Source organism: Musa acuminata, chromosome BXJ1-9 (genome assembly GCF_036884655.1).
Source record: "Musa acuminata AAA Group cultivar baxijiao chromosome BXJ1-9, Cavendish_Baxijiao_AAA, whole genome shotgun sequence".
Taxonomy (NCBI): Eukaryota; Viridiplantae; Streptophyta; class Magnoliopsida; order Zingiberales; family Musaceae; genus Musa; species Musa acuminata.
The window spans coordinates 47,958,419-47,979,033 of record NC_088335.1 but is presented as its reverse complement, the minus strand read 5'-3'; the positions used below and the strand labels follow the sequence as shown (position 1 = coordinate 47,979,033).

The 20,615-nt window shown below is 37.5% G+C and overlaps 4 protein-coding genes across 4 annotated transcripts; 2 read left to right on the top strand and 2 right to left on the bottom strand.

Moving 5' to 3' along the window:
• Positions 1-63: 63 nt before the first annotated feature.
• On the bottom strand, positions 64-4,274 carry LOC103999291 (heme oxygenase 1, chloroplastic). Its single transcript, XM_009421008.3, has 4 exons — positions 3,756-4,274; positions 1,510-1,730; positions 454-561; positions 64-307 (listed from the first exon to the last, which is right to left on the bottom strand). The coding sequence occupies exons 1-4, from the start codon at positions 4,168-4,170 to the stop codon at positions 215-217; spliced, it is 837 nt and encodes a 278-aa protein (XP_009419283.2). The 5' UTR covers positions 4,171-4,274; the 3' UTR covers positions 64-214.
• A 2,833-nt stretch (positions 4,275-7,107) lies between these two features.
• LOC103999290 (ethylene-responsive transcription factor WIN1-like) lies at positions 7,108-8,473 on the bottom strand. The gene is made up of 2 exons (XM_009421007.3): positions 8,036-8,473; positions 7,108-7,896 (listed from the first exon to the last, which is right to left on the bottom strand). The coding sequence occupies exons 1-2, from the start codon at positions 8,113-8,115 to the stop codon at positions 7,377-7,379; spliced, it is 600 nt and encodes a 199-aa protein (XP_009419282.2). The 5' UTR covers positions 8,116-8,473; the 3' UTR covers positions 7,108-7,376.
• A 4,308-nt stretch (positions 8,474-12,781) lies between these two features.
• On the top strand, positions 12,782-13,537 carry LOC135593945 (uncharacterized). The gene is made up of 2 exons (XM_065084298.1): positions 12,782-13,062; positions 13,141-13,537. Exons 1-2 carry the CDS (start codon positions 12,888-12,890, stop codon positions 13,365-13,367), a joined length of 402 nt encoding a protein of 133 aa, XP_064940370.1. The 5' UTR covers positions 12,782-12,887; the 3' UTR covers positions 13,368-13,537.
• A 4,409-nt stretch (positions 13,538-17,946) lies between these two features.
• LOC103999445 (26.5 kDa heat shock protein, mitochondrial) lies at positions 17,947-18,900 on the top strand. Its single transcript, XM_009421200.3, has 2 exons — positions 17,947-18,343; positions 18,418-18,900. The coding sequence occupies exons 1-2, from the start codon at positions 18,073-18,075 to the stop codon at positions 18,834-18,836; spliced, it is 690 nt and encodes a 229-aa protein (XP_009419475.2). The 5' UTR covers positions 17,947-18,072; the 3' UTR covers positions 18,837-18,900.
• The last annotated feature ends 1,715 nt before the right edge of the window (positions 18,901-20,615 follow it).

The following is a 20,615-nucleotide window of genomic DNA, read 5'->3' as shown; positions in this document are numbered from 1 at the left end:
TTCTTTAAGTATTTCACGATATTTACATCGGATTACATTTAATTGTTACTGAACACAGATTAGTAGAAGAAAGAAACTGTCTTCGAATAAAGGACAGATTATGATACAGTTTTGAGGAACAAACATATGTGGACAAGTTTTCCACCACTGAATTCCCCAAGCGGAACTGGAAGAATATTTATAGTTAGCAAGCTGATGGATTCTTCTTCAGCTTCTACGATAATATAAGACGGAGTATCTCTCCTGAATATTTGAAGGATTTCTCTGTCTCTTCCAAGCAATGATCCTTCTCTTCTCTAGACCAGCTCTGCAAAGAAGAGTAGCAAAACAGCTCAGCAAGAAACTCATGCTTTGCAATGTGTACTGCTACGACCAATAACTTGAGAAATTAAAACAAAAAGCAGACAAGAACATGCTGGATAACAGTATCTTTAGTGTGTTTTTGTGTCATACTGAAGCAACTCTGTTCAGCTTGTCTCGCACATTCTGCAACAGTTGGGAGAGATCACCATCCCACTTGTAGAACTGCAGCTCTTTGCTGTCTAAGATCTTCTCTGCTACCTACAATGGGACAGAGATTGACAGTTAAATCGACAACGAACTAATGGATGCAATTAAAGGCCAAGTCAACTATGTAAGTCCATGCCAGAGATTTAAATCGGTACTCAATGGACAATGTCAAGGATGCAAATATGTTAGTATAATAATAGAGGACGGTATGAAGGATAATGTGGGTAGCACCAGTGTAATTCTAAGGGTACAGCCATCAGGCATGGATGCACTGAACACCACACGGACGGGGCAATAGGGGTGTAATCTGAACCTGGGGCTGGCCTGAGGACCAATTTATGCCTCCTACTTTAGTAATTCAAGGCAACTTAACAGCTTTATCTGCACCGATCATTAAGGAATAATGCGGATGCCTCAGCATTAAGCCCACTAAATAAAAACTAAACTTTTTCTGGATCCACTTGCGGACATAGTTGCTCAACTCAGTATGACCTTTTATACAATATCTAGCACGAGGCTTTTGCATTAGTATGTCTCTATAAAAGGTTTTCAATTCCAAATAAATTGGAAAGAGCCACTCTCTAAGTGCTTTAGATGAATTCTTTTGTAACATAAAATTGGAACATTTGGTTGATAAATTTTTCAAGGCAGCATTTGCTACAAGCTAAGATGAATTTATAATTCATCAGTGTTTGGATATATATAATGCAAATAGGCAAAATATTCATCTAGCCAATCCAAATGGTCGGAACTTTACAGCTTCTTGTTGTTGTAAAATAGGCAAAATATTTAGCTGGCAAATGATAATTATTCTCCAAGAAGAACACTTTTTGAAAAAGAGGCAAAAAACCAAATGAACTCAAAACTTAATGGCAAAAAATGCAAATATGGAGCTATTTTGTTAGCAACTGTAGTAATCTTGAATTAATTTTTCAGAAGAGTGCTACAAATTCACGTTTGCAAACACTATTGAAGGAAACAAAAGCTACAGACAAGTACCTTTCTACCAATCATTCGACCACCAGCAGAATGAGCAAAATATATGTTGTAGAAGTGGCAGATGAAAGCTTGAGGATTCTTTTCTGATAGCTCTTCCAGATAATGAGCATAAGAAGCACCTACAGAAGGTTCAGGAATGGTATGTCCTTGGTCTTTGAACCACTCTAAATCTTGGACCAAGTTCTCGGACCTTTCCAAGCCAGTATTTCTGAACTCAGCATCTGCATACAATGGCCAAATATAATACCAAACTAAGGTCCAACCATTTACTATTAGTTAAATTGCAATCACTTACAATCAAGTTAAAACTTTAATCAAAACATCCTTGTTACATGAATAATTATAAGTTATCACATCATTCCATCATAAAAAAATTTAAAAGCTGATGAATTGGGTTAATGATAATTAATAGATGATGATGAATCCCTAATAGAAAACATAAAGGCATTAAATTATGAGAATATATATTGAAATTTGATGTATGCAGCATTGGTGGAGGTCCCTTCGGCCATGCTTTTTGTTTTCATTGAAACTTAGTACATAACAGATTTTGCTCTGATAAGACTGCTAGGATTCGACCCTTCTAGCCAGGATTTCTCTAGTTCAAGGAGGAGGAAGGCCTCCATATGTGCTAAGAAACAAAAAAACCTAATTCAATGCTGAAAATAAAAAAGAATACTAGTAAAAGAAGTCTCAAAGAGCATACAACTATTCTTTTATAGGCTATTATTGCCCAATTCCAAAATAATATAGGACACAACCAATCTACGGATCATATACATTCCTCTTCATGCATTTGCTGCAGCCTTCTCTTTTTATTCACTGACATATGCCTTTCAGAGATTTTTCTGCAAGTGGTATACTTGGAGACATAGTTCAATTGGCCATCCAAAGAAAAAGTTCAGGGATCCTTTAGCTCTTATGAGGGTGATCTGCCCTTCCCTGTGTCCAAGAGTACTAGTTGGACTTGAATGGGTAATCAAGTAGTCCAGGACTTGGACCGAGTGTCACTCAATTGATACAAGCAGCTTATCTGGGTCCCAGTAGCAGCTTATGATAGTCTAAGAAAACCACAGGCTGCTAATTTATGTTATCAGAGTCACTAACTGGCTCACAAACTAATGCCAGGACTCGTCAAATTACTAAAGTTTGGAGAGGGGGATGGCCCTCTGATCCTTGTTTTTTATTCACTTGGATGTAACCTATGATACTTGTTCTAGAAAGTAATATATATTCTGTTTTGGTTAAAAAAAAGCATAAATAGCTATCAGGTCGTCCCAGTACTTTAAATATTCTTTTGATTGATCATGTGTTCCAACATATTCCTGTAGCATCCAATTAAATAATGACTAACAACACCAATAAACAATTACCAATGCATAGTTGGTGATCAAGAGAAGGTATCTAGGGTCTTATGCATGCATCATCTTGCATATCCTTCAATGACTTTATACTTCATGTCTCAGACTGCCTATCCAAACCCACTACATGACAGACTCATGATCCTCCCAACAGAACTGGCATGGGACCTTAGAAATTTTTGTTTCCAAACGAATGATCTAGGTACCCAATTTTCTGATTTCAAGATAAACAATCCTTTTTGGAAGAAAAGAATCTGCAGTTAGTGCAAATGGTGCTTCAGTATCTGGTGTTCAATTCCTTGATGACCAATTAATCTAACAAAGTGTTAGGATATTATGTGAACCTTTCTCTTTGAAAGAATGGCTTTACCAGCACCCTATGCTGACTCCCATTTTCACTCTTTTGCATTGAGACTTTGTTCCTATACAATTTGAATTATCTGTGGAGTATTAGACAATAAAAAATTTGGATACTTGTGGATGAGGAATAATAGACCTTTATATATCTTGCCATTCTGTCCAGTAATAGAACAAAAAGTAACGAACTAAATTGAGTCTAGGCATTGCTTGATTACTACTCTATGACCAATTTAGTCCACATGATTTGCATATGACTCATTCTAACGTGAATCTTTCAGCTGGAAATACCTTAACTAAATTACACTAAAAGAGAAATAGAACGAACTCTATGAGGTAGTTTATTTCTGTTAAGTCAAGCGACAATAATCACAGCAGCTCTGAATGACCACCATGGACGGATTTGAGTGAACAATTCTATTTTTTTTTCTCTCTGTTTGGACTCAATCATCTACATAATTAAAAGAAAGAGAGCACCACTACTCAAGGAGTATTGAAAGGTTGATCAGAGACTGGAACATAACTTACAACAGGGGTAGGCAGCCTTCTGGACGATGATCTCGAGGGTATCATAGACTAGCTTGTTGTCGACCAAGAACCGGAGGTAACCATCAACGGAAGGCTCCCACTTCCTGACGGGCGGCGAGTCAGGCTCCTTCTCCCCTTCCTTGGCCTGATCCCTTGTGTGCAGCTTCATCGCGACGGCTCTCATCTCGTCCACGAACCCGCCGGCCCTTCCTGGCGTCTGCCGCTTCGGCATCTCGGTCGTGGTGGCTTTGACGACCAAGGCCCGCAGACGCAACCAGTTGCCAGCAACTACCCGGGGACGGCGGAGGAGGAGTAGTCGGTGTGTCCCTAAGAAGGCGGAGAAGGGAGAAGGGGAAGGGCGACGGGGAGCGGAGAAATGTCGGGATTGAGAGATGGGGAGTGTGGACGATGCCATATTTATGCAATTGCGGGGAGACAACGAGGAGTAGTCGGAAGAGAACTTTGGTTATTGCCGTTAGGTTTTGGCTTCTGCGAGACGGGGGATTGCGACAAGAAAGAGGAAGAGTTCGGGGAATAGCTTCCTTTATTTTTGGTGTGGCTGCTAAAACACGCATCAGCTAAAACACGATCGCTTCGGAACTGTCTCGTTATTGGATGAAGCCATGGAATTTGGATTGGGCCCATCACCGCTGATTCCATAACAAGAAGGGTGGATTGACGGGTAGATGAAGACGGACCGGAAGGTATCTGTTCACGTCTCGTCATCGTTTTCCTTATGTTTCTCTTATCCTATGTTTTTTTTTTGGGTTTCGTCGACCAGCTGCGTTACCTTCTTCATCATTGGGTACAATCTCGGGGGACCCACTTATGGGGCCCAAACCGGCCGTCCACCTCTACCCGGAATGCACAGGGTGGGGCCCAGGTGCTGAAACGAGGTGGAGCCCGCTTTCACGCGTGGAAAGTGCGCCGCGTCACTGTCGTTCCCTAAGTCCCGACGAGAGTGACGTCGCGCAGGAGCCACGTGGAAACGGTCCCGAAGAAACGTCCTTTTTATTTGATCACGTTAATGCTATGGAACTGATGATGGATAAATTTTCTAAAAAACTAAGTTTATTTCTTGTTTTCTAAAAGGTTCCTATTTTCGGAGTCCTTAATATTTAAAATAACAAAAGAAATTCTCAATCATTCTTTTATTTTTCCTCCTCTCTCTCTCTCTGCCCTTTTCATATCCATTATATTGAATCGACCCAAAACTTAAACCGATCCGAGATAAATAATAGCTAATAAATTAAATAAAATGAATATATATTTATTTTAATAAAAATCTAAAATTATGAATATAAATATAATGAAAGCAATAAAATTATGACAAAATAATGACACAACTACAAATTTTAATTTCGTCTTGAATTTATAAAAATATATAAAAAAATCACAATTTTAAGAGCTAAATTAATCATAAAATTATCCATTTAATTGATAAAAAAATGAATAAAAAGTAAAATATGGCTTCATTAGATATTTTTTATGTTTTTATAAAAAAATAATATTTTTAGTGTGTATATATATATATATATATATATATATATATATATATATATATATATATATATATATATATATGAGTTGTATTTTTTTAATAATATTATATTATTTTTTAAATATGATCTAAAAGTCAGTGTAATTCTATTAAAAAATAATTTAACTTAAATCTTAAAAAGAATTTTAATGTCTTTAAAACCTCATTATACCATGTACAGGTGGTTTTTGGACCAAGGTTGTGGTAAATTCACCATAAATAGGGTAAAATTAAAAAAATCTAAGTTTATATTTTAAAATGATAAATAAATAAAAAATATTTTAATGGCTCAAAAAAGGAAAGATAATCATTCATGCATTTAAAGTTATTTGCAATATATTTTAAAATAAATAAAAATTTTGGAATATGTTGAATGTGAGTTATATTGTTTTTGAATGAGGTTATCTCCTTTTTTTTAATAAGGTTCCCAAAATAGTATAACTTCATTCAAAAGTAGTGTAACTCAAGTTTTTAAGAAACATTTTATTGTCTTTAAAACCTCAAAAAACTTTCTATAATAATATTCATGCCACTAACATCTGTTTACCTTCTTGAGACAACTTACCTAAGATTTGTCTCATGCCAAGCCATTCTTTTGATTTCCTTGTGATTTTGGAAATGAAGTAAATCACCTATTGAGAACTGTTTCCAAGGTGATTCAGTCAATCTAAATAGTAGTAGTGTCCAGAACATCCAAATCTAAGATGTGGATAGTAGTCTAGTTGGGAGGTGACCTAATTCTAATTATTTCCTCAATTATAAGGCACATTTATGGCACTCAACTGCCTTTGGACTCCCCATTGTCATCTACCCCAACTCTTATTAATGTGCCTGGAGTAACCTTGCCCTACTTGCCCTCATCTTTCTTTATTTTAGTACTTTGAATCTTATTCCCCAAGAACTTGTAGATCCTTCACTTGTAGGAATCCTACATACCTCTTTCCTTTCTTTGCCTAAAGGTTGCATCAGCTTACTGTGATTATGATCCCTCAAAAAGAATCACAGCCAGCCAGAGCTAAATTGTTGAGCATCTTTAGCTTCTTAATTTATCTTGTTTAATGAGAACCAAGAATAAATGTTATTGCAGTGTTCTCAGCTTTTTGTTTGAGTAAGAACACATTATTGGTGGATTTACTTGGAGTTAATTGTGTTTATGGTCCAGAAACAAGATGAGTGTTAATTAAGCAAACACCTAAAATTGACTCAAAGTGATATGGATTTACATGAAATAGTGACCAATAGAAACTGGGGCTGAGCATGTAACAGTGCAAGGACTTCTCCTCAGCTGTATTCACAAACCTCAAAGCATGCAACATTCATTTTTCTATCATCACAAATCCACCTTATAATGATAAAAATAATTCTACTTAGCTAGAAACTCATTAGGACTGAACTTTGTGTGCAGGGAACAATTCTCTCATCTTCTTCTTGTATGAGTTTTGTTGATTGAATGAGCTGAACTAAACTGCAGTATGAGAGAGGCGCAGCTTACAGCATCTACTGCAGCATCATGGCAGCTTTTACTTGTGCCATCATAAGAACTCTGTAGAACTAATTGTTAGGAATCCACAGGAGTGAAGGAGATATGTCTGCAAGATCCTAAAGACTAAGATCCTACAGCATCATGGCAGCTTCTACTATGTTCTATTCTCAACCTGATGACTAAGATCCTACTTAAATGTTCCCATTGGGTCTTTCCATTGCGCAGTCATAGTGGTGGATAGATAGATAGATAGATAGATGCAGTTATCACAGAAAGATTTATATTTGGAGGACATGAAAGCAACCATTTGAGCTTATGATATCTCTTAAGCGAAGGTTGTGCTTGTAATTAAGATCGTATTGTTACACTCGCATCACTTTCATGTTACATGATTTGATTGTGCATGTGAACTCTTAGATGAGGAAACAAAGATACATAGATGCTTACTGCAATCCTTCTCACCATCTTCAAGTGCATGAGAGAGACTGCTGCTCGATGGGATGATAGAGATGGATGATGTGATCTATATATGGTTGTATTCACGGACAGACCAAACAAGATGAGACCTACTAGAATTATCCTTGAGCTGCGATGTGGCCTAGACGAAGAAGCCGTCTTCACCTGCATGTGAAGCGGGGGTTGGGCGATTCCTGCTGAGGAGCTCTTCTATCATCTGCAACGCCACCCTCTCTTCGTCGTCCACCCCTCCGACCGCCTCCTGGGACGACGTCCCCTGATCCCCTGCGAGCGAAGACGGCCCCATCATGGCCTCCTTGGCGTTGCCGAGCTCCACGGTCATGACCCAGCTGGAGTCGGCGCGCGTGCCGGCTCGCTTCTGCCACACCCCGATGTGGGACTTCTCGGTGTCGAGGCGGAGGCAGGTGAGCGAGGGGGACGGGGTGGCCTTGCAGCACTTGCGGAGCTTAGCGCTGAGGACCTCCGACAGGGCGGCCTTGGAGGACTCGTGGGCGGCGACCGCGCCGGGGCCCCTGTCGGGGTTCAAGGGCACGGGGAAGTTGGTCTTCGCGTTGCGCCCGCACATGAGCACCGACGCCTCGTCGTAGGCTCGCGCCGCCTCCTCGGCCGTCTCGAAGGTGCCGAGCCACACCCTTCGCTTGCTGTCCACATCGCATGCACAACCACAAGAGGAAAAGAACGAAAGTAATGCCTTCATCGGCCAACATAGGTTGAGAGGAAAGAAACAGCAAGGAATCAACAGGTACTCCATCTTTGTGGGGAGTCACAAGTACTACTTACAGAAGAGGATGTCTTATCTCAGAGACCCAGGAGCCCCAATGGCGCTGTCTGACTCCTCGGAACTTCTTCAACTGTACCATGATGCTGTTCTTGCAGTAAAACTCTGGCAGCCGGACAAGAGAAGGCAGGGAGGAAGAGATATATAGGAAGGAGACCAGAGAAGTAAAGACGCGCTTCCTTTTCACCGCCTGCAAAGTACAGAATCTCCAGGGTTTCTACTAGAGAGAGAGGAGCGAGTAGCTATAACTTGAGAAAGAAGGTGGGGAAGGAAGGGGGAGGGTGTCACAATAAGAGGGAGGAGAATGTGCAGGGAGGCATTGAGCAGAAGGTGGCAGATTTGTCGGTGAAGCGAGGCCATATGCTCTCTACCACACATAGTGGAGTGGTAATAAACTCCACCTACGCCCATGAACAACAACTCATTCAATTCTTCAAGCTTACAGCCTTCCTATACCTGTCTTCTCTGTCACTGATCCGAGACAACATAATCTTCCATCGGACCAATACAGCTTGTCAAACAAGAGAACAAAAGAATGACTGTTATGCAGGGTAAATCAATCAGCTTAATATCTAATGATATCTCTTATATTGCTTCATTATGTTGTTGCATGAAGCAGATGGTTGCACTAAAGAATGAATGAATGCAGTCGTATGAGAGTCCATAAAATAGACCCCTGACAATGACAAACATATTGTTGGCAAGTCTGATGAGATTAGCACTTGTAATTAAGAGCAAAAGGTATACAGAAAGACCACTGAAAGCAGTTGCATGAGATCAAGGCATCATCAGTTGGTGATGGTGATGATAGTAATCAATGCATGAGCTGAATCATGAATCAATCATCTATCAGCTACCAAGTTTCTTTGTGTTGAAATATGATTGCAGTACTTCATCTTTGCTGTCGGTAATCCAAATATATATAGACTGCAATATACTCCGATCCATCCACTCAAGGTAAGAAAATGTCATGAATACTTTCACAGATCGATCCGATCCTGTGCATCGTCATAAAAGCAGATCCAACCTCTTGTTTCTATTATCTTATCTCGAACAAGGAAGACCAGCATCATGGCATCAACCAGAAGTCAATACTTGTGATCCTTTCACCGTAAACCTCATCTTCTTCCCATTTACTTGTGCTCATCATACAGCTCATATTTACGATGAACTCGTCGCGGTAAATAAGGCTCTCTATCCATCTTTGATTTATGGAAGTAGGTTTTCTTGACCTGTGTTGTCTTCATTTGACTTTTTGCACTCGTCATTGAATCCATAGTTCACCTGCTTCTGAGAACCCATAGAGTGAACACAGCTGTTGGTACTCTCTGCAGCCATGAAGCTGGACCAGCCACGAGCCTCGACACAAAGAAGACCTCTGTCTCTCTCTCTCTCTCACTCTCTCTCCATATTCATTTGTGTATCTCACCCACACAAAGAAGACATCTCTCTCTCCATATTCATTACTAATCTGAGCCAAGGGTCTGTCATGTCAACCGAGACTTGGTTGTCATTGAAAGCTCACGCATGGGGCCAAATTAAAGGTACACCAGAGCTCTGCAGATGGTATTATAAATGCTCGAAGTTTCTTCCTTTCGTTTGCATTCATCCTTTTGGTCCCCAGAGGTTTAGATTTCCTACACATATTCCATCTACACGACATGGGACATGAACAAGAACAAAGAAAGAAAAGTCCGACACAGCTAATCTCTCCTCCTCATATCTGCAACCTAAATGGATCAGCACTTGTTCTCAGATAAACCACAGACGTACATACATGATAACGGGCAAGAAGAGGCCTTTCGTTAAAGCAGCGAGATCAGTACATGTTCTCAGTGAATGCAGAGGTGAAGAGAAGAAAACACATGAGGCCATTTATTACCTTCATCACCACCCCACTGGATGTACCCAAAAACACTAGCTTTAAGCTGTGTGGTTGGGGATAGTTCATTAGCCTTCATTAGGTGATATGGGTTCCAACTACATCTTTATAAAGTTTTATCTAGGCTTGTCATCTAAGAAATAAATAACAACTACTGTAGGTATATTGTTCTTGTTAGTGTTACAAGGACCATAGATTAATCTCATACGATTACGATAAGTGACAAAGTCAGGATTCGAACCTAAAATCTTACGATAAATTATCAAAATTTTTATTACTTTCGTATTAATATTTTATCATGTCTTGGTCCATAATCATTCTATATCTGTTAGAGAAATTTTAAATTAATAAAATAATAAAATGGCTAAAAAATTCTAAAATCTTTCTATATCTATTTAAATAATAAAAAATAAAAATATTAATCCAAAGTCCATTTTATACCCTCTCATAGACACTTGATGAAAGTTGATCCACAATTTTTCTAGAAGCCCAAGAACTCAAGAAATCAAACTGTTTCACATACCATAATGCATCAACATTATGAGATAATAACGATTTTTATCCAACATGAAAGTTTTCTTTTAGATTGAATTATCTTTGTCCACATAATTTAGCTATCTAGTGAACCACACCCACTATTCATGACGTGCAAATTGTCACCACTGCTCATCACAGTAAGTTCCATCAGCCATAAGCTAATGAGATAGGGCTCTCATGACTTTCAATATTTTTCTATCATTGTCTCTCGTTAGTTCTCATTAGCATCGTATTTTTTTTATGCATGTTTTACTTCTCCTTTGAGTGAAAATTTGATGACATGAAGCTCGTGGAAAATGATGCATTGCATTCGATCCGTCAAGAGCTATCTTTCAATATTGTCATCAATAATATATACGAATTGTTGAGAAAAAACTTCTATTTTTTATTTTCATCTAGAGATTTTTTTCTCATATTTTTCATTCGATATCTTTTTATTTATATTTCTCATAATACACTCATAATTTTTTTTATGAATCTATTTTTAATGGATTCATAATTTAAAAAAAATACTATAAACATACGCAAAAAATATAAAAGTATCTAAATTAGATTTTATTGTTCATAAATCAATAAAATACTAATTTGAAATCCTACATTTGTATACAAACTAGTTTTTATTAAGTTTTGAATCAATTTTACCTTAGTTATAGTCTTTTTTGAGTAAGATTATTGTGTTTTACTAGATCTATCAAAAACACTATAAACAATACTATAAATCTTATATACAAGGAATTGGATTGATTTATCTTATGAACCAATTTATATAATGTAACTAGATACTATTCTAATCATCTTATCAAGAGACATTTCAGGGATTAGATAAATAGAGGTGCTCTTTAGAAAATATAAAAAAATAAAAATTAATAAAAAAATAGTTTTTTAAAATTTTTGTTATATATTATATACATGAATTTTAAAAAAAAATATCTTTTTTAGGTTTTTCTAAGAGGTGCATATCTTTTTTATCTTTGTCATCGGTGTCCTCTTTTATCGTAGTTCCAATATATCCTTGATAAGCTATAATAATAATTTTTAATTTTTTAATCAATATATAGGTGTAAAAAATATTTTTTAATAAAGTTATAATATTTTGAAAGAGGTGTGAAAAATATCATATAAATTAAAAAATATTCTAACTAACACAGTATGTTTTATATATGAAAGATTAGACTAAATGTATAGAAGTTTGGGCAGAAAAAATAATTTAGTCATGTCAAGGATATTCCAATGATTATAAAAAGATGAAGATCCATCTTTTTAGGTTTTTCTTATGAAGTGTCTCCATTTTTAGTATTTCCTACGTCACTCTCATTTTTTTCCTAATATATGAAATATCCCCACCTACCCCACCCACCATTTTTTTTGTCTTTCCTTTTGACCCAATTAGTTATTGTGTCTTTATATTATATTATACTATTTTTAATAATATTAGAAAAATATTATAACATAGAATACAAATTTTATATCATGATTTTTTAATATTATTAAAAAATACTATAATATAATATAATATAATATATATTATAAAAATTAAAAATTATTATAATATATTATAAAGAAGATAGGAGGATAAAAAGAAAGTCTTTTAAGAATTAGAAAAAAATACCGTTAGAAAATTCGGAAAATAAGAATTCAAGAATAAGATTTATTTTTCTCTTTAAATTCGTCCTGTATACGTATAAGTTAATTTTCTTTGTTGTGTTGTGCTGTGCGCCAAAACTTCTCTGCACTTCTTGCACCGGCGGAGCTTCTCAGGGGTCGCCAATGGTCGACACGCGCCCCCATCGTCCATCGTCCTTCGCCCGCTTCGTCACGGAGACCAACGCCCGCCTTGGCGTCATTCTCAAGTAAAGCAGACGCATCATCCGTCTTTTCAAACCTCAGCGGAAAAGCAAGGCGTCGGTCGACAGAGTCAGCAAACAGCGACAGCTTCCCCCACCACCTCCGTTTCTCTTCGTCCGTGCTGGTGCGTTCGTCTTTTGAGTCTCCGAAGTGGCCCGAAGACAGACGCCCCCCCCTAAGAGCCACCGATACCAACAGGTCCAGTAGTCCCCGTCCGGCCTTCCTCGACATGAAGATTCCCAGAAGATGACATCCTCACTGGCACTGTAGAACTTCTTCTTCCATCTTATCTAATGCTCAACCTAAACTGGACATAAATATGTACTGAAATTTAAGTGGATAAGATTAGAATCTGCGATCGTTAATTATGGATGTCATGATCCATCATTGTTCATATAAAATTGAGATGGCAACCGCCAATCCAACCTCTTCCACTGCCTAACATCGAATCTTTATTAGCCTTCTTTTTCCTTCTCTCTCTTCGTTTCTTGCCGTGTAAACAAGTATAAAGCCGACACTGCGGTTGCACATGTCACGGACTTGTAGCAGCGACAAAGGAAGCCGCCGCCCTCGGCCCCTCCTCCCCCCTCATGTCGGCTTCCTCGCTCATGAGCGCTCACGGGGTGGTCCTGGCAACCGCCGTGGCCGTCTCCGGCACCGTCATCCTGATCGCCCTCCGCCGGCAGAAGCCCTTCTCTCTCTCCACCGCCACGGTCCCGGCACCTCCTCCGTGGCGGCATCTGCGGTCCTGCATGTCCTCTTCCGGTGCGCGCCTCCTGCTGAATCCCTGCTTTCTGTTCCCACTTTGCTTTCTCTAAGCTGATGGAGGTCGTCAATGCGCAGAGGAGAGGAAGAGGGCGAGGGCGAACAGGAAGAAGAAGAAGCGAGTTCAGTTCGCGGCCGAAGTGGTGGAGTTCGACCTGGGGAGCTCGGCGGAGGATCACTCGCTCGGAGAACGTCGTCGAGGAGGAGAAGGGCTGGAGGCGAGCCGGATGCCGGCGAACAGAGCCGCCCTGTACAATGGAATTCTCAGAGATCGGGGGATGCAGAGGATGTCCTGCTGCTACTGATCGTCGTCATCATCGTCATCATCATCGTCGTCTGTTGTATGAATGATTTCTCTTCTTCTCGTCGTGCTTCTTCCTCGGCTCGTTGTTCCAGTGGAAGAACAACATGCTCGGATTACTCCTAACTCTGTGTAATTAGTCATCGAGTTCTCGAAGAACAAGATTGAACTGCATCTGTGCTTCTTTTCTCCTTATCTCGAGCACAACTCAACAGGAAGAATACAACTGTTGCAGTCGGTCAACGAGTGGGTCATGGCGTCAGCCTGAGAGCAGGAAGACTTGTCATCGTCCTCAAGCAGCGGTGGATGAGGAATCGCCCTCCGACCACAGTGACCGTCGAAGAATATGCGGGGAACATCTCGAGCAATGGCACGCGACAACAGCAATGCATGAGACCCACCCTGCGCTGTGCCATCATCCAGCTTTCGGTTGGAAAGCATCTTTTTGATAGAGAGAAATATATATTTCTTTGGGTTGCAATTGAGATAAAATAATCATTTGATTAATTTGATCATTAATAAGTGGTGATAAAGGCAATTAATTAATTTGATCATCAATCATGAAACTTCTAATTTTCATTAGTCATTTGGGCGACTCGATTGAGCCAATCATACGGCAATTGTCTGTGAGCTGTGTGACATAATGGATCATATTACCACAATTTGTAGCTCTCGCTGCCAATCATACTTTTCACTCTTTAGGTCTTTTTTTTGGAAAATGACCAAATTAGCAGTCAAAACATCCCATCACATCCCATCACATCACTTCAAACGTTTAACTCGCTCTACACACTCCAAATATTATGTTAATATTGTTTCTAAATATTATCAGTATTACTAATATAATATTTTCTTATCTTGGCACATAAGAAAGTATTTTTTCTGTGCAATTATCTTGATATTTTATTTTCTCCTCATCACCTATATGTTTTTTTCATTTGATTCTAATCTTTTTAGACTTCATGCGGGTGAATTGTAGCTTGCAATCCAAACTGAGAACGGGTTTTTGGGGTTAGCTCACCCTCATGGGATCACGACCCTTTGTCCCGATCATCATAGCACGGGTGTCGCCCAAGGCATAAGGGGGACGATGACTTTGGTTTATCATAAGATAATTCATATATCATATGTGGATCGATGGGTCTCTCGTAATTGGTGTTATTGCATATGTAATAATATTCCCTTTTTTATTAATTATGTAAGAGTTAAATCTTTCTAAATCAGCATTACATCTAGATATATCTCTCGTCATTTACTTTTTCTCTTTATCTAGCTTATTTACTGGTTCGAATTCGAATTTGATCTCTTTCTATACTTTACAAGCAACGACTAGTTTAAGGCTTCGTTTGTTAGCTTCATGGATAATTTCATTACCTTTAATTTTATACAAAAGGCTTATTCCCCGACCTTGTCCAAGTTAAATACTAGTCAGGCCAATACTTATTTTTTTGTCTAGCTTCAATGACCCCTTGCAATATATCGAGAAAATAGCAGGAATCGAGTCCACATCTTCTCCTTGGCCGAGAGAAATTTTACCATTCAACTATTAGAAATAAATTCTTTATCATCGCAAAATTTATTAGTGCACTTGAAAGATAATCTAGTAATTAAAAGACATTAATGGTTTGTTTCGTGTATCAACGATTAATTCCCGATAGAAGGTTCCATCGAAATAATTATTTATTTCAAAGTACCTTATCACTTTGTTAAAAGAAAAGAAAACAAAGGTTTATAAAACTAGAATTTAGAAGAATAGGTGCAGAGACCCAATGAAAGTTGGTAGCTAAAATCCGTCTATCAAAATTATATAAAAGATGGTCCAAATCACTTTTAGTTCTATTGTAACAAAAGATTCTTTTTCATGTAATTTTATGTATTTTATGCAGTGAGAATGAAGCTTACGGAATTTTAAAAAGATAATAGCTGAAAAAAACTGAAAAAAAAGAAATTACTGAATGATCATACAAATTGACCAATGAATTAGAAGGACGTGATTAAGAAAGAAAGACAGAAACAATATAGTGTTTTGCATACTTAATTATATTTGAGTTTCATTTCATTTTCAAAAACAATTTTAAATTAAGTGTTCATTTCAGTCTAACTCTTCATTATTTTTTTTGACGAGTGGCATGTACTTGCATGGTGCCAATTTTTTCAACTATGAAGCATGGCTAAGTGATCCTATTTCTTCTAGAGTTTTTATTTGAGTTATCAATTCATTGCTCAAGTTGTATTTTTTTTTTTTTGTTAGTTTTGAGAAATATTTATCATCCGAAAAGAAAAAAAAAATGGAGCCTTTCTCTAAAGAAATACGTTGAGAAACAACATCATATGTATAGAATCTTTCAACAAGATATTATTTTTTCAAATGTCTCAAGATATATAAATATAGCTAATATATCTTCTTCGTAAAAGATTTCCTCGTAGTGGTCATGAACAGTAGCTCAGAGTGTTCGATCCTTCAACAAAAATTCGGAGTATTCATAACTTATCTGGTACATAAATATCATAAATAGTAATTCACTAAAATAAAAAATGATAGAGGCATATATAGAATGATAATTTTGTATTCCTTACGTACTGAAATCTTCAATTAATTTATGATTCGTGGATCAATCACCAAGATATATGTGAATGATTTAAGCTAAAGATGAAGAGAAATTTCTTATTTAAATATGTACAAATGTGAATTATCTTAATAAATAAAATCATTCCTTTCACAACAATCATATTATATTAAAAGAATAAAAATTTTCTTGGAAAAAAAAGGTTGTAACTCTAAGGGTCTCTCTATTTTCTTGATGAATGCAGGGGGTTTGGATATTTTATAAAAATTTATCCCCTGACTTACAAGAGTTTTAGATTATTTTTTTTTTTAAGAATGATTGCCTTTGGGTTGGTGTTGTCAAAGCCAAATATAATTTTATTTATCCTTGACAGCTTGAGTCCCACCACAAAATTAATTAGTCTTAACATTTATTACTTAAGGTAGGCTATGGAAGCATTGATTGAAATTGATGTTCTCTACCCACTCCATTTTGTCACTATTGTGGAACACACTAGATAAAAAATATGGTTTCTAAGTACACTCAGTTCTTTTAATTTTATCACCAAAATAATTTATTAATTATTTTTAACTATAAAGGAATTGATTTTAATTTTTAATTTTTGTTAGGTCATCCGATTTTTAGATTTTTAATTAGGCTAATAATATTTAACTTTTGCCTTTGTGAAAAAAATCATCAACTTTCATTTGGTATGTCGTTACGTTCTTACCTCTTGAAATAATTTATAATTAGGTTAAAAATTTATTCTAGTAATTTCCTTTTATAATTGTCAACATAATGTGACCTTTTTTTATCAATTTATAGAAAAATTTATTACTAAATGTTCAATCATCTTTTGAATTATAATTTTATCAAATGACTCTTAGTTTCATGAATTTTATATTCATTAATTACAATTTAAACATAAGATATATAATTATTGTAAATTTATAGAAATCATATATTCAAAATTATTTTATATATTTAGTCTTCTCTCAAGTTAACTTGACGATAACTTACCTTCGCTCTCGACACCCGATAAATAATTATTTACTGACTTATAACTATTCATTTAATCTTCTAAAATCTTTATTTATTTATTTATTTTTTCTCTCTTGCACTCAAGATGCTCGTTGAATTACTTGTAAAACTTCTTTCTTCGTGAGACATCATTTCTTCGTGAGATATCGGGACTTGTCCGTCACTCATTTTTAAACTAATCAACTTATTATTTTACGGATCCTTCGTATCATCCTTTGCATACGCATATATTGTGAGGACATCTCATAAAAGATAATGGTAAATCATATTCGCCTCATCACAAAACGGAGCAAACCATTAGCAGCAGTAGCCACAAAGAATTCGCAGGCAATCCCACCGCTGAGATGCAGCTCACTGTTGACGCGCGTATTGCCTAAGCCAAGAACGTGGCGTCACTTGACCTAAAGTCAATCACCTATGTGTCCAATTCGCATCAGACCCCTACGATGCTCAAGGTCATCCATTTTTTAGATTCCTAAAAATTAGTCTTTATCCCTATTTGAGGCTGATAATAGTTGACTTTTGCCTTTGTGAAAAAAATCATCAATTTCATTTGATATATCGTTATTTTCTTACCTCTTGAAATAATTTATAATTAGGTTAAAGAATTTGTTCTAGTAATTTACTTTTATAATTGTCAACATAATTTGACCTTTTTTTTACCAATTTATAGAAAATTTTGTTCCTAAATGTTCAATCATCTTTTGAATTATAATTTTATCAAATGACTCTTAGTTTCATAAATTTTATATTCATTAATTAAAATTTGAACGTAAGATATATAATTATCATAAATTCATAGAAACCGTATATTCCATAAAAGATAATGGTAAATCAAATTCGCCTCATCACAACATTAGCAGCAGTAGCCACTTGGAATTCCCAGTCAATCCAACCGCTGAGATGCAGCTCAGTGTTGACGCGCGTATTGCCTAAGCCAAGAACGTGGCGTCACCTGCGCTTCCCTCCAGAACACTCTACGTGCTTCCTCTCTCTCTCTCTCTCTCTCGTGACCGTGCTCGAAGGTTTTGGACTCCTCCATTCTTCTTCTCTCAGCAGCCAACCCACCATATTTAATTCCGACGTTTCTCCTTGATTCCCATAGTTTGATCCTCGTCTGTGATGGCTCTAGCTCGTGCTTGCCTCAGCAACGCTCTCCGAAGCCGCTCCTTCTCGTTGCTGCACACTGGGGGAGCCGCACGCTTAAGAGGACTCGCGGCGGCGCCTTCCTTCCCTTACTCTTCTTCCGGAGACGCTGCTGCCGACTCTTCTCCGGAAGACAGAAGTGATCAGGTGGCGGTGACTCGTGCACCTTCCCCTGCTCGGGGACGCCGCAGCCGTCGGCTCTCATGGAGGAATCCCTGGGACCTCAGTCCCTTCCACCTCAACGATGGTACGCAGTGATGACCAAAGAATCCACTACGGCTGACTCCACCTGTGCCGACCTGGTTTCTCTGTTTTCGTCAGGGTTCGGGAATGCGCTCCTGCAGGTGTCGGAGAACCTGAACGGGCTGTTGGAGAGGTTGTCGCCATCTCGCCTGCTCGGCCGGCTGAAGGAGGACGACAAGTGCTACAAGCTGCGGTACGAGGTGCCAGGCCTGAGAAAGGAAGACCTGCGAGTCACGGTGGAAGAGGGGATGCTGGTGATAACCGGGGAGTCCGAGGACGAGGACGCAGGGGACGAGTCGTCGTCATCGACGACGGAGGACGAGGGGGACGGCGGCTGGCACACGAGGAGGTACGGGTACATCAACGCCACCTTACTGCTGCCGGAAGACGCCAAGGCGGACGAGATTAGGGCGGAGCTGAGGGACGGGATCCTGCGCATCTACATACCCAGGTCGGAGGAGAAGAAGAGCAACGCAAGGGAGATCGAAATCAACTAGCCGCCGTATGTTGTGCTTGTGTTGTTTCCTACTACAGGAGAATAAGACATCGACTGTTTGTGGACTCGCTGTAATGTCATTGTCGTCGGCACTTGGAAGGAGTAAGACTCTCATCTCGGCTGTAGTCGGTGGTGCCGTCAGCGCCCACCGGGCGGAGCATGACATGGACCGTGGCACTGATCAAGCACAAATGGGCCGCGCACTCTAACAAAGCCAGTATGAGTTGGGCCTTTTCTGGGCCCTAATTTATCAACAGCTAGCAAAAGATCACATCCGTCATAGACTAAATAACATGTATTACATTTAAAAGCGTTAAAAAATTAATTATTGGCTCTTTTCCTATTAATATTGTATTTAACATAACTTTCTTTACATTATGTTTTCTAGCCGTTTTAATCAATGAACGCATGTTGTTTTTATCTTCTTTAATCGTCTTAGGTTAATGCTAAAACATATTTTTTCTTAAATCAAAGGTGTCAACTAAGACTTTATTATCATCGTTATTGTTAGGATTGCTTGTGAGCTTATGGGTCATATTTACGTCAACTTATGTAAGCTTGACTCAGCGTGAATGCAATGCTTGTCGAATTGAGTACGTTTCTATTTTTTATGCTGTGACGGTGACAGCCAGATGCATGTTCCATTCGACAAGGGCAGATGCATGCATGTCCGTTGTCCATCCTCCCTTCCCTGCCCATGCACCATACGCTGTACCAACAATATATATATATATATCCCAAGGTTGATAACTTGGATTAAGAGTGACACGTGTTAACAACACTGTTATATTGGGTCACACCCCTTCATAAATATGCCCTTCATGTGAATTAGTGTTGATTATTGTACTGGATGATCAAGCGTTCTTGTACTTTAATTAAATGTCAATTTTAGGAATACTCTTAATTTCTTCCTATACATTATAGATTATTTACTAGGCTGCATTTGTTTTATGTTTTTCCTTATACGTTATACATTAGTTCACTAATTATATTATTTGAGATATATAAATACTAAAAGAATTATTCAAAAATTATTTTAAATTTGAAAATTTTCTGCAGAGCTTCTCAACTTTTAAAAAAATTATAGATAACCTATTTGGCAAGATGGAATGACTATTTAACTTATGTCTTTATCAGAATTACTATCGTCTCTTCTCTTTGAGATGCTTCTATTACTCCGCTTATATCCTCATTGAATCACACGGGTCTCGTAGATACGATCGATGAGCCAAATGAGTCATTAACGAGATTCGATAAATGACCAAAGGAGTAGATAATTAGAAGGTAGAGCGATTGATGGGTGATGATCGGTCGATAGGGGTAGAATAATTATTTTTTTAAAAAATACTATCAACGAAACATTTTTTGGATCCAAAATGTCTTAACATAATTTTTTTCAAAAATTTATTATATTTTTTACAAAAGGGGAAACGTTGTAAATTAAACTATGACATTACAATAATTCTTTAAAATCTTTATCAATTAAACTAGTCAATATATTTGTATATGATTTATGTATTTAATTTTATGTTGCTTTGTCACTTATTACCATATTCTTTTAAGTACCGTTCCTTATTTAATTTTATTATATAATATTATTATGATATATTTTAAATTGTTACTATGATATATAATATTTTATCCAATCGACTGGTCCATCTATTTTAAATTATGGACAAAGATTCGTTTAAATCGTCTAATCCATATCGGATAAAATGATTTTTCTTTTCTTTTAAAAGCTGGAATATTTTTAATAATTCATTTTATTTTTGGTGCCTCG